This window comes from Bombus fervidus, chromosome 2 (genome assembly GCF_041682495.2).
Source record: "Bombus fervidus isolate BK054 chromosome 2, iyBomFerv1, whole genome shotgun sequence".
NCBI classification, from domain to species: domain Eukaryota; kingdom Metazoa; phylum Arthropoda; class Insecta; order Hymenoptera; family Apidae; genus Bombus; species Bombus fervidus.
In genome coordinates, this window is record NC_091518.1 from 5,299,195 (window position 1) to 5,312,867 (window position 13,673).

The window sequence follows — 13,673 nt, forward strand, 5'->3', positions numbered from 1 at the left end:
GGTCGCGTGTTTCGCGTTAATCTAGAAAAATGTATCGTCCTTTTGGTTGCTGGGAAGAGGAAGGCTCTGCGTCTAGTAGATACACGGAAGTTCTGCGGCAAATTTCGCAGATCGCGATGTGAAATAATTGCGCTGTCCCGAGTCGGAACTTGCTGGAACACCGATCCGTGTATGTCTAATCGCCAAAACGTTCCGTTGCCACCGAGAAATCTCATCGATCGCAACAACTTTTCCGCCGGAATTAGACCATAGTTTGCCCGGGATTGTCTTACACTTCGCTTTGTCTTCTGCTCGTTCGATCGATAGCAGCGTCGATGGAATTCGAATTCGTCGCGGCTCGGCAAATCGAAAGTTCAGTCGGTTCGTTCGCCTGGTCAACCGTGCTACCGTAGTTTCTATCCGCCCACAAATTGATAGTTCCCCCTTCGACCGGATCGTCGTTCCTTTGTCGCGCGACAAGAAATCTCTGCATATAACGAGATTTTTCCCGTTCGTGAAAATAGGAGCGGTCGGTGGCTCGTAAATTCGGTCTGGCTATTTCCTCCGCCACGTTGTCCCAGCTGAATTACGACTGCGAGAAATGGCATTAATTCCACGGAGAAACGAATTAATTTCGCCGGAATCTGGTTAGCGTTTATATCGCGGTACAATTGCTTGTTTTCGCCTTCGTCGATCTTGCTATATTTCATCTACGCGGCTAATTCAACGTGAGCTGATGTAATCGATGTAATCGAGCGAGTCGCATTCCAAGACACGCTGGCTGCCTGGTAATTGAAAATCTTCAATATTTTCTGGTTAATGAGACGCGACAAGCGCGTCGCATCCACGCAAAATGTCCGTTACGATATATTCCGAGTAGAATTTCTGTTACAGTGCAAAAAATAACCGAAGCAACACAAGCTGTAATTTTAATTATTATCGCGCGAATTTCTGGATATTTTGCCGAGTATGAAACACACGCGCCTGATTCGTACGCTTCGGAAGCTTCTTCTTCCGCGTGTTTTAAACTCCGCTTCGTGTCGTATAATTTTTCGTATTCGAACGTGTGCACAAGAATTAGTCGCATTTCTGATCCATGCGATACGCGCGAATATTTTTGTTTAATTGGCACATCTTGTGGCAAGATTGTTAGAAATTTTCGAGAATTATTGTATCCCTGATTTCTATCGTGCGAAGGTAATTAGCGTCGATTATGGTACACGAGATGGTATACGAGGCAATCCCGTTTACAAAGAGGCTCAAAATTTTATGGACGCTCCTTGTAAGAGTGTCATTCAATAGCTTCTTTGTCTTCGAGGCTTCTATTTTATAACGAACGACCTTAGGTAAATAGATATAGCCAACCTTTGTCTGTAGCCTGGAACTCGAGTTCGCCACTTCCATTGTTTACGGCTTATAATCTCCAGCCTCGATTTTTCTACCTTTGCGGAAGATCCGAAATATTACGCACGCTCTTGTCAAGAGACACGCGTCGCGAAGTAGCTTCTCGACTGATGAAAATTCATGGAATCGGGTCTTGTTTCGCTCTTCGTTCTCCTCCCCTCTAGGGTTTGTCTCGTGTTCTTTGCAGAAACCGTAAGATCCAAGAGCAGTTTGTCGACTTTCGATTGCGATACAATGGCAGCGGTATGTAAAATTTAATTGCCGGCCGTTACGAAGTTTGACGAGCCTTGGTGAACGATTTGGCGAGACGGTTAAACAAAGTTCGGAAGTGCTGTATTTCGGCGACGCGAGGCTCGGCTGGTAGTTAAACGAGCGGCGCGACTAAGGCAGAAGTCGGACTCGATATGGTTAAAACTTTGTTCCATTCGCTGCAACGTACTTTGCCTAGATTCGAGAAAAGCAGAACGCAGGGATAAACTAAAAAGCGTGTTTGTGTTCGCAGCGAAGGCCAGAGAAAAGACGTGAAAAAAATCTGAGGCGACACGGAGCCACGAAGAAACGTAGGATTGGAAAAGGAAGGGAGGCGGAAGGGAAGAGGGAACGAGGCGAAGCCGAGAGCTAGCAAGTGGAAAAAGAGAAGAAAAGGGGTAAAACGCAGAGGAAGGTATCGTCGGAAGAAAGGTGCACCAATAGCAGAAGCAATCGAAGAGAGAAACGACTAGGTGGTTTGGCAACGAGCATTTTCGTTCGTGGAATGCGGATCGGGCAAAGGTAGTGCGGGGCCGAAAAAGCCTTGTGAAGAAACTAAGGATTAGATGGTGGAGGTGCTGGAGAGGCGGGCTAGGGAGCCTACGGGGCCGATCAAGGCACCTCGCACCTACCCAGGGCCTGGTAGCCCTGCGAACCGCATCCTCGCTAGAGTGCACTCGCAACCGCGTCGGCGGCTGCGTCTCTCCTACGTTCTTTTCCACCATGATTTCTTAATTTCGAGGCTGCTCGCTCTTCTTACCGATTGTTATTCGCCGCGGCAGCAGGCCAAAGCAGGCGAAGCGGCGCAGCTTCCTTCCAATTTACTACCCGTCGAGGACATTGGTCGCGCGGACCTCTTCGGCTTGCAGAGGAGGCTGGATATTGAGGTCGAGGTGCGTGGCACCGCGAGTGCAGTTGTCGGCGGCGGATACGAGCACGCGGAACGCTCGAATTTTGAACGCGACGGTGGCGTATCGGATCGGCTACGGATCGAAAAAGGGTGCTGCGAGCAAAACAAGGTGACAAGGGGGGAGGATAAGTGGTGGTGGGAAAAAGTGGTGCCTCAGAAGAGAGCAGTGGTTTCGGCAGGACTAGAGGATCGTGCGGAGCCCAGGAAGGGCTCCTTAGGAAGGAGCGAGACTGGCGAGCGCAATGTGGCAAAGCGGCGGCATGGGCGCCCATGCGGCCAACAATCCATGGATGAAATTAATGGGCATTGTCCACAAGGAGAGGAGGCATCACGATTCGGGCTCTGCCGCTGCCGCCGCTTCCGGTGTTCAGGGCTCTGCGACTACTGGCAGCAACGACCGGACGCTCAATCAGTGAGTCATACCACTGCTACACTTTTCTTTCTTCTTCAATCTTTATCTTACCTCTTTTAGTTTCCTTTTCATAGAGCAAGTTTTTAGCGCGCGCGATCAACTTTGCGCCGTAGATCCGTCTCTAGTTTACGACCGAATGGAGCGGGCTCTCGCCCGAGGTAGTTCGTATTCAACGAGAGTTCAGCATACTTTTTCAGCGGAGAATACTCGAATGCACTGCGTTTGTTGGTTTACTTCGTTCTACTAGTTCGAATTCAACAGCCGTTTTACTTCCGCACAAGCGCGACCATGTGGCGCTAATAATTTTTATAAGGAAGAAGGAAAGTCGCGTTTTCTAAATTAGTCATCGTAGTTTCTAGGCCTTTTTCCCCTCAAAGGTTTCAAGCGAGAATCGCGATCGTCGGTGATCTCGCGAAATTACGTGGAAAATCACGGTGATAGCTTTCACGGCTAGAAGAATACCTCGACGTTTCTTACTATCAGGCGATGATTAATCGAAAGCAAATGCGGATAATTTAACATTATTTTTCCACCCGCTTAACCGGTCCCTTTTTATCTCCTCTCGCGGGGCTTGCGCAGCCTGTCGCGGCAATTTAATAAATTACAACTCAATCGCGATATCAGCATCTGCTACGGGATCGAGCTTCTCTCACCCTCTGCTTCTTTCTTCGATACAGCCGCGCAATGTTCGATTTAAAGAAACCAGCATCCTGCTACGTGTTTCGTTCTTGTACAAGAGAATCGTTTTTAGACGACGATCTCGAGTAAATCTCCCTTCCGTTTGCTCACACGCGTTCGTAATATAGATTGCACCTTTGATCGGTGGCTACCGAGTTTGGTCCAGCCGCGTAATGAAACCGTCAAGTGAAAAAGAGCACTCGAGAGGGTAAAGCGCTGCCTTTCGCGTTGACGAAGAGTTCTATGCACGTAGCTTATCGGCAGTAGCTTGCCGCGTTGATCGCACGGAAATATTTCTCGTGGTCTGGTATCGGACAGCAGATTAAAGGTGAATCGCACAGGGAAGGGGTGGCGAAAGATATCTCCGATATCGGAAGCGTCTCGAACAAAGCTGATAACCGTGTACAATGGCTTTAGTTTTATTTGTCCGAGCGACAAAACTCCTGCAGGATCTTTTGATGGTTCCGCATCCTCTGCCTCAATACGCCTACCCGAGCATTGTCGATTTTGAAAAATCCGCGGACAAGCATCGGCCTCTTTGTTTCTCTTTCGCCTGGTTTTCAACGGTGCCGAGTGTTTTCCTCGGCACCGCTCTAACAATACCACGTCGCTTGCTACTCCACCACTTTCGCAACCGCTGCCGCATACAAACGCAACTCGTAAACGTCGTATCGTGGCGCAGCTAGTCCGCGTGCCGGAGCGAGTGTTGCTACGATTAAAAACCACCCCTACGCTTTTTCGCTTTTCTTTTCTTCTTTCTATTCGTTTGTTTTTCGTTCTCCAAGGGTTTAGGTTGCGACCAAAGCAAACAACAACCAAGGGGTACGTGGGAGGAAGAGGGACGCAGGCATCGCTCCTGCGCCATTCACAATGCTTCCTCCCCTTTTTCCATTCAGCTCCATCCGCCAGACCTACTTGTTTTCTGATAAATACTTTCTCTTTGAATTTCGAGCCTGTTATCCTGACTTTGTCGCTCTGTGACCGATCTTTTCATTCGATCGTCCACGCCGATCGTATTCGCAGAGGCCGTCTACCGAGTCGTAGCCAAAAATTTCCCTCACGTTCCGCATTGGCTCGTCTTCCAACCTACACGTCCTTTGGAAAGACTAACCCATTGTTAGCATGCGACTTTCTTCTCCGCGGGTTTCGATGCTCCTTAACACTAGAACTCTACCGATAGTTAATACGAGGCTATTTCTACCAAAACCAGCAAAAATGACTGGTCTTTAAAAAAATACGTAATAGTAGAATATTTTTATATTTATTGATTTATTACTTTCTTACAGAAGCAATTCCATGCTATGTAGTACATTTTTGGTATTATTAACCCATCTGCGACCATGATCCCCAAACGAGGGCTGACACATTTATAAAATTGTAGAACCAGTCATTTTAACTGCTGTGGTATTTCTAGTATTAGCATCTAGCGATCTAGCGATCGATCCAGAATTTTCCTGATAACTGATATCATCATATTGAATTGTTGAGAATTTCGGATCTTAATAGCCGAGATAATGATGTATGAACACTAAATTTACACTTGGAATTTATATTAGAATAGTTACATATTTGTTTTATAAATGATTCCAATGATATTCATCGATACACACTTGCACGCGTCTCAGCACTTTCTTCCATACCCGATTGTTAACCGACTGAACAGTTTACGTTCATTCGTTTTCGAGACGCCGCGCACACACATGCTTCTACACACTGATATTCACATACAAGTAGACTACTACTACGCACTTAACCTAATCTAGCACATAAAATTATACATATCTCAATATGAATGATACGCAGTAAAAATTTGAAAAACGTGTGGCAAGTTGTACGAAACGAGGAATATGATTAATTGGGGTTTAATAAACAAATTGCAAGATCCTTTTACAGTTTGACAAGTACCATTCATTTTGACTGGTTTTGGTATAAGTAGCCTGGATACAAAATTATTTTGAGTTTGAACACATAAAAAACAATAGAAAGTTCATTATATTATTCTTTTAGTTATCGTTGCGAAAGTCATTACAAATAAGTCATTGTGAAAAAAATATAACATGAAGTAGGAATTTTAAAATAAAATTGTAAAACCAGTCAATTTCATTGGTGTGGTAGTTCTAGTGTTAAACGCGGAGAAATACCAACGAGGTATAACAGGTTCGCTTGGTCTAGAATTTCGAAGAAATGGCAATTTTCTGCACGATAGATTAGAATTCTAATATTCTTTTCTAATAATAATTCTTCAAGAAGGTTATCGTTAACCGGTTCGAGTAACTTCTCGCGTTTTACGATATACAAATCTTGGCTGTTTTCGTTTAGCACCTGTTTCGTAAGGATGCTAAGGTACGCTCGGTAAACTCATTCCGGACGGGGCATTAAAGGATAGCTAATTTCCTTTTTCGAATTTGCTGCAAGTGGCAGCTGCGTTTCCTATGCAAATTCCACCCTGCACATTCGCTACACTCTGGCTAATTTTTCTAGTACTTCGTTCTGGAAATATTTATCAAATTTCATTTAAAAGAATACTTCGTTTATTTTACGATACTACGTGAACTGTATTTCGATAAAATAGGAAATATGTTCTCCGGTTGCCTACTTTAATTAGGAATTCCCGATTAGTATGATCTTCCGGAAGAAGCAATATCGCTTTAAAGAAGAAGTAACCGTAGCTTCGCTATCCTCTTTTCCGTTCCGTACGACCTTCCTCTCTCGCCTTACTGTCCGTATCGTTAGCCAAGTCGAGTACTGCGGTCAATTCTTTTCGCGAATTCGTTTTATCACGTATTTATTATTAAAAGGAGCTTGAAAATTGCAGTTTCTTCGATCCACCGATTCATACGCGTTCCTACAGAAACTTGATTTCTCACTTTCAATGCAGTTGAGAATATCTTCTCCCTGCGGATAATTCCAATACGCGTCGAGTATTGAATTATACATTCGCCGATTCGATGCGAACTAACACGTGGTGATTTTTATGCTATCGTATTGTAACGCGTCAGTACGCCCTATCTATCGTTATCGTAATTCTCTGAGTACAATTAACTGCTTACTCGTGCATTTACTTTGCATTGATACGTAGCGGCCAATTGCCTTAGGAAAAGTTTCAAGTTGAAATAGAAAATTCAAAACTGGGAGACTCCCATATTATTGTGCTTTTTAATACTAACGTCGTTTTCAGTTACAAGATTGTTATTGCTGTTTCTTGTAATCGTCATGTTAAGGTTTTATCTCGTAATAGAGAGAGAGAGAGAGAGAGAGAGAGAGAGAGAGAGAGAGAGAGAGAGAGAGAGAGAGAGAGAGAGAGAGAGAGAGAGAGAGAGAATGTGTGGATGAATGTATAATAGAAAGATATATTTGAGCAAGTTTAAGTATAAGTACAACGTGTATGCTAGTCTAGATCGCAGGCTAGCAGCGTTACTTTACGAAAGAGCTTCGAAGCCATAGGTCTATGGGTTTTCATACAACTACGAAAACTGGACTGTCTGCACCCCATTGCATCATCTGTTCCTAAAACTATGAGGCTGAGAGGCCCTGCAAATTGATTTATCGCTAAACAATTCTCAATGGCTTCGAGGACTAAGAAAACTAAACATTAGAAAAGATTTTTTTATTATTTAATTTGTACTTTACAATTTGTTCAGCTGGACATTTGGTAAATTTGCATTAAGAAAGATGTAGAGTTTTCCATTTCAACACTTCAGCTAGAGTTATAAAAGAAGGTTAACTTTTTGTGGTAACGTCAGTTGATAGAAATGCATGAACGTGCTCCCTATGATATTCTTTTGGTATTGTGGCATTGAGTGAGCTACGATCTAAATCGGCATACATTATCTCTCTACATATACTTGTTTCAATATATCTTGTTATTACAAATTCATCCACTCGTTCCTTCATCAAATATGGCTACGCGTTAATCACCTCAGATAATATTAATCTACGCGAAACTCTTTATTGAGAATTGTGGATCTTAATTGCCGAAATAAAAGTAAAAGAACACTAAGGTTACACTTAGAATTCATATTAAAATAGTTAGAGATTTATTTAATAAACGATTCCTGGGATCTTCGTCGATATACATTTGTACGCGTCTCAGCACTTTCTTTGTCTCGCCATCTTCCATACCACACTACCAATGGAACAGTTATATTCATCTGTTTTTCGAGACGTCGCGCACACACACACTTCCTCAGACTCATATTCACATACGTGTGTCACTACTACGCGGCAAATCTAGTCTAGCACACAAAATTATACACATCTCAATACTCTCCTCCTCTCTCACTGTCTTTTGATTTAAGAAACCATCGTTCTATTACGAGTGCACTGTTGTACACGTCGTATGGAACAATATATTACTTTTTAACGTTTGAACAATGAACGTAATTAAAGAAAAAATAGAAAAAAGAAATACGAAATAGGAAACCGTACGTATTTCGAGGAATGTTCGAATATGATTTATCCTGGTCAGATGACTCGATCGATGAATTAGGCTAAGGGGGAAGAGCGGTCCTGGCGTCCTTCTTGCATCTTCAACTGTTATTTTGATCCGTCTGTTAATTACAAGCGCAACTCGATATTCCTTATTGGAATTCGATATCGACTGACAAATTTTGTTTACTAAAATATTTGATACACACGCCAACACCGACATAAGCAATTTCGTTTTATAACGATGGAATGTTCATATGAGAGGCGACGCGTAAATACACGTTTGATGCAGCCGGGTTTATACAGTTCTATTCGACCAATTACACGTTCCCGATATCGTGTGCCGACGCCGAGTAAAATCGTCTGGAAATAATTGTCGCGACCCGATATCACGATGAATGGAGCCATTGGAATCCGCGAGCTCCTCGAAACTGTAAACGAAAATGTTATCGCGATGGAGATCCGGATTCGGAGAAACGCATTAACCTGCTCTAAATCCTACGATATCGTCCGAGTGCTGGATAAATTGTAGCGAAAGTGAATTCTTTCGGTACAGGCGTGGTGGTGCGTCTAGTCATCGGAATCGAGAAAATCGGCATCGCGTCGCAGAAGCGATCAATCCGAGCGTTGAAAAGAGAAGTTCGTGCAATTGTACAATTCGCGAGGATCTTGTGGCACGCGAGAAAGAGGGAGGGAGAGCTGCGTAATATTTGTCTGGCAAACGCAGTTTCGATTTACGCGAAGCCAGAGTTCGTGACATACAAACGCGGCGAAACACCTTTCGTTGCTGTTAATTATGCACTGCCGCGGTTACTAATTACGCGATATTGATGCGCTGCAATTCAGGACGCGAACCGCTTCTTTTAATGACATCACACTTGCCCTGCTGAAAATATTCAAGTGACAAGATCGTTCGGCAGAGGCGTTACGAATATATACAGACGAGCGCTAGGGTTTTAAGCGAGGAAGGAAGATTTTCTATTTGCTTGTTAAATCGATCGCTAGCTAAAACGCGAGAGAAGATCGCGCGTAAAATTTCTCTTATTGTGGCGACGTGAAGGCGATCCGAAGTCGAATCCGAATTTTCATTCCCCTCATTTCGCAATGCAAACTCCTCTCCAGCGATATTCGTTTTTCCGGTGAATGTTTTCCGATGCAGATTGCACAATCAACCGCGAGAGTTTTAATTCCGAATTAGATATCTCAAAAACTTGAGACGTTTATTTCAGTTAATCCTTATGGCCCGCAGCTCGGTTATGCTGGAAAATTGCAAATTTTCGTTATCTCGTACGTAAGAGAATATGTAAGAGGAAACTCAACTTTAATCAGATCTTCCCTTTTTTCTTTTCTTTCTTTTTTTCTTTTTTTGATTTTGTACTCATTTTTTATAACAAGATGAAATAAAAGAAAAGGTGATAATAGTTGTAGAAACAAAACGCAGACATCTCGTTGGGCTATACGATAAGACAAACGTTTAATATTTAAACAAATGACAGTTATATTGGTAAGTGTATGGAGATATAAATCTTTCAGTAGTGTAACAGCACGATTTCTAACTCTAAATATATTTACATGGATACTGTAGACGCAAATAAAAGCCAGTTGTATTACGGCTAACTCGTAATAGCTTTGTGTATTGTTTGTGGATTGAAGTCAACGATAGGGTAGCCGGTGGTCGAGGCGCATTGTCATTGAAGGTTATCAACGATATGACTCGTCTTTGTAACTTTCACTCGCTTTAAGGCTATATTTATCCTACTAATCCTAGTCCCGTGGCGCAAGTTACGTTGTCGTTTAAATATTTCACCGAGAATCGCGAAACTGGAGGATTACCTCGAGAATCCATCGTGCCAGCAGGAAGTAATAGCCCACCGGGATACACTCGTCGATTCTATGGTATACTGTCACGCTATAATTGTATTTCTAATTACGACACTGTTTGCTCGTCACATTGCTCGTTTTCTCGATCGATTTAGTCAAACGATACGTATTTTTTCTCTTTATTCTAACGTAATTAAGGAGCATCGTTTCTTAACGCGTTAACCATTACCCAGTTATTAGCTGCTTCTGACGAATATACTCGTCATGAAAAGACGGCAATATTTAGCGTTATGACGAGTATACTCGCCAGGAAGACATGGCAATATTTTGCGTTAAGACGAGTATACTCGTCATGAAGAAACTGAAATATCTTGCGTTATGACGAGTATACTCGTCACGAAGAAATGGCAATACTTTGCGTTATGACGAGTATACTTGTCAGGAAGAAACGGCAATATTTTGCATTATGACGAGTATACTCGTCATGCGTAAAAAATAGTTGAAACTTGCTGTTTAAATTGCGATTTTGCAATTGCGGTAAAACGCAGTGATAAAATTGAAAAGTAAAACGGTCATTTCGATACAACTTAATTCAACGTTACGAAGCACAGCCACACATACTGTGCTTGACGTGCATACTTGTTATCGTTTACTTTTTCCGACACATTTGAAGAGGTCGCAACTGATCATTATTTTTATATACAGTTTTACGCGATATGGCAAGATATAGCTGCTGATGATCGCGCTGGTTTCTCGTTAATATAATTTTTTACATATTGCTGTAGTCGCGGCTTAATATATATAAAAAAAAAAAAAAAAAAAAAAAAAAACGGCCGAATGGAGCCAGGGTGAATCGCGCGGACATGACAACATGTTGACCGTAAAGGGATTAATGGGCCATGAATACGCGATACAGCAATCTGCGTATGCCAGCAGCACAGAAAGTAAAACCGCACAAGCGGAACTGGAACGTGCTGCTTCTTTCTATTACGGCGTTCCGTAGCATCGACGTTTTCGTCCGGTAGATGCTTTTTCGTTCTACGAAAGCGGCAACCTGTTCCCAAGCGACAGCATTAACTTTATTAACAAATTAATCGCCTGACGTTCGCAAAGTCTTACGCTTTTTGTCGGACTTAGCGGCGATTGTATTCGATATGGGAGGTTTTTAACGGTGACGCGGTGGCCCTGGTAAGTCTGACGAACGGCCAAACTTCGCTGGCCTGACCCTGTTTTTGCTTCCTGCTCGGCCCACGGTCACATTCTACGTGGCGTTACGCGTGCCAACTAAATCTATTCCCAGGCAACTCGATTGGGATTTGCTGTGTCACGCTGTGCCAAAAATTTCTTTTATTATCTCTGTTACGTACCGCTTTGTTACGTTTCGTTGGTTATACCTTAAATTCCTTCCTTCTCTACCCGTATCTCGTTCTTGCGACTAATAATTCTGCTTTTGTCAGCGCGTTTATGTCGTTCTCGGCCAAGAGTTTGTGGCCAAGTTTGTCGGATTTGGGATACTTCATCGACGAGAAGGTCAGAATTATTTGCCCTAGTTGAATTCATTTTTCGACTTTCGAAACGGGTTATTTATTCCAGGCGATTCCGTGCCAACGTGTACTCTTTTCTTATCTACAAGTTTGTCATTCGAAAAATGATCAAATCCCTTGGTATGAAAATTAGCAGAAAAAGGGAAATCGATGAATCTACGATAGTTAATAAAGGAATAGGTCTCTTATGGCTTGTGGCATTACTAACCATGCCACTTTATAGAGAATTGCACAGCTAGTTATTATACCAACCACTTGGTCGTGCACACTTCTCTAACGCGCGTTATTCGACCTAATTGCAGGTTTCACGAGGAAGGTGAACATACCAACAACGAAGTTCGTAATTAATAACTACGATCCGTTTTGACACATCGAAATTTAGCTATTTTGTTCGATGTAAGATCCGTATCGTACGCCATTAGTGACAGCGGATTTAATATTTAAAATAGCCAGGAAGATTTTGTTCATCGTTTGTTAAATGCATTATGAATTTAACACGAACATTTAACATAAAAATCGATCGTAATATCGATCGACGAGTTGCCCCTCTACGAAAGTGTATCGAATATCGGAGCCATTCGTTAGCGATTCGGTCATTCGTTAGCAACAGATGTCGATCTTCTGTTTCCTGCGCGCAGCCAGGTTTCCATAAATCTTCCTTAAATTAACCGAATTAACTACTGCCTTGTGATCGCACCGAATAGCTCGTTCATTTCTGGTATCGTGAATTGCTGCTCCTTTGCACGAATGCCTGTACATAATTCGATGTTCTATACGACTAATACGTACAACTAATGTTTCGTTTACGGACCAATTGTGTCCAGACTAATATCACGAGAAACAGTCTGCATTTGCAGAATTTATCAAACGTCCAAGAAACGGTCGATTTAATAGTTACTTTCGTTTATAGAAACAAACCATATATTTTTTTAACAACTTGAACGTTCAACTAGATTCACCAGATATTAGAGTTAACTGAGAATCGTCTAAGAATATTTCACAATTTTAGTTTTTGGCGGGAAGTTACTTTCTTTATCGACGATCGATCCTTCCAGGAACGTTAGAATATTAATTTCCGGAGATGAATTAAAGAGCTCGTACGAGATTCGAACCTAAAAGCTCTTGAACTAAAGATCAGGTACTCTAATCGCTTCTTTGAGAAACCTCTTATACTTTATCTTCGTGGTGCAGGTATTTTAGCAGCACAGATACATCTCCTGTGTTTTAATTCCCCGTTGCTATCGAGCTGGCTCGTGAAAAATTAACGATATTGATATTTCCAGCGATCTTGTTCCAGACGATAGCTGTGTCAGTTATCGTGAAATATAGTACGTGTATCCAATTGGTTTCTATTACTCCGTTGAAATATAAATCTAACTCTTTTAATGGTCGAGTTTTTAACTATTTTGAATAATACTCGAACAGCTTTATCGTGGAATCGGGGCTTGGTAAACATAAGATGGTAGTTTGCGGTTTATTCGCACGGTTGGTTACTTTGCGAAAATAAACTTGAAATTTCCGCGAGAAAAGGTTTTCGAGCGAGGAAAGGCCAGCGAGCTTTATTTCCTCGTAGGAATTTATACCTCGACGAAAGAATCGGCGAGGACTGTTTTCCCTGTCTCGAGAATTCTCGTGCGCTTGTTTGTAGCGATTTAAATAATAGAACAAACTCTTCGCGGATATTCCTTCCGATTCCTCTCTTTATCCTCCATCTTCTTCCCTCTCTAAGCTTCCAGAACGATACATCTACATACATCGCGGCAAGTACATGTTTGCCGGACGTAAATCGGAAAGTTTCGGCCGCTTGTACAAAATACATTTTCCTAGTTTCCATAGCTGCGAAGAGATTTTTGTTCAGACGTCCCATTTCAATACTCCGATCGAATCCTGGCAACGAGGCGCCGAATATCTACGAATGTAGCCGAATAGGAAATCGGTGGTAGCGCGATCGTTGAAGATCGCCTCGTTGGTTAAATCGGCGTGCGTTGCGTTCGAAGAGAAAGAGAGAGAGAAGGTTATTTGCTAAAAACGACCACAGGCAGAGAATGTAAAATCGCCGATTACGATCCGCCTTTTGTTCGCCTGAGGAGCATCTTTGCTGCCGAAGATGATCTCAAGGATCGAACGATTCTCGGCTTTGTTTCACCCTTATCGGTGATACGAGGTTTCAAAAATGGTAGCCAGTTTAAACGGATGCAATATCTTTCTAGCTGGTGTTTCCTTCGCCACGACATTTGCATACTTGGTA

The 13,673-nt window shown here is 42.5% G+C and overlaps 1 protein-coding gene across 6 annotated transcripts in view; it reads left to right on the plus strand.

Annotated features, from left to right (window-relative positions):
- The window catches only part of Shaker (potassium voltage-gated channel protein Shaker), a 185,314-nt gene that overhangs the window by 4,403 nt on the left and 167,238 nt on the right, over positions 1–13,673 (plus strand). For all 6 annotated transcript variants that reach the window (XR_011803183.1, XR_011803182.1, XM_072022404.1 and 3 more), the window contains exon 3: positions 1,886–2,954. Coding sequence is in view for 4 of the 6 variants with exons in the window: in XM_072022404.1 (XP_071878505.1) it covers positions 2,785–2,954 (170 nt within the window). In the remaining 2 variants the exon portion in view is untranslated. The remainder of the gene's footprint in view (positions 1–1,885; positions 2,955–13,673) is intronic.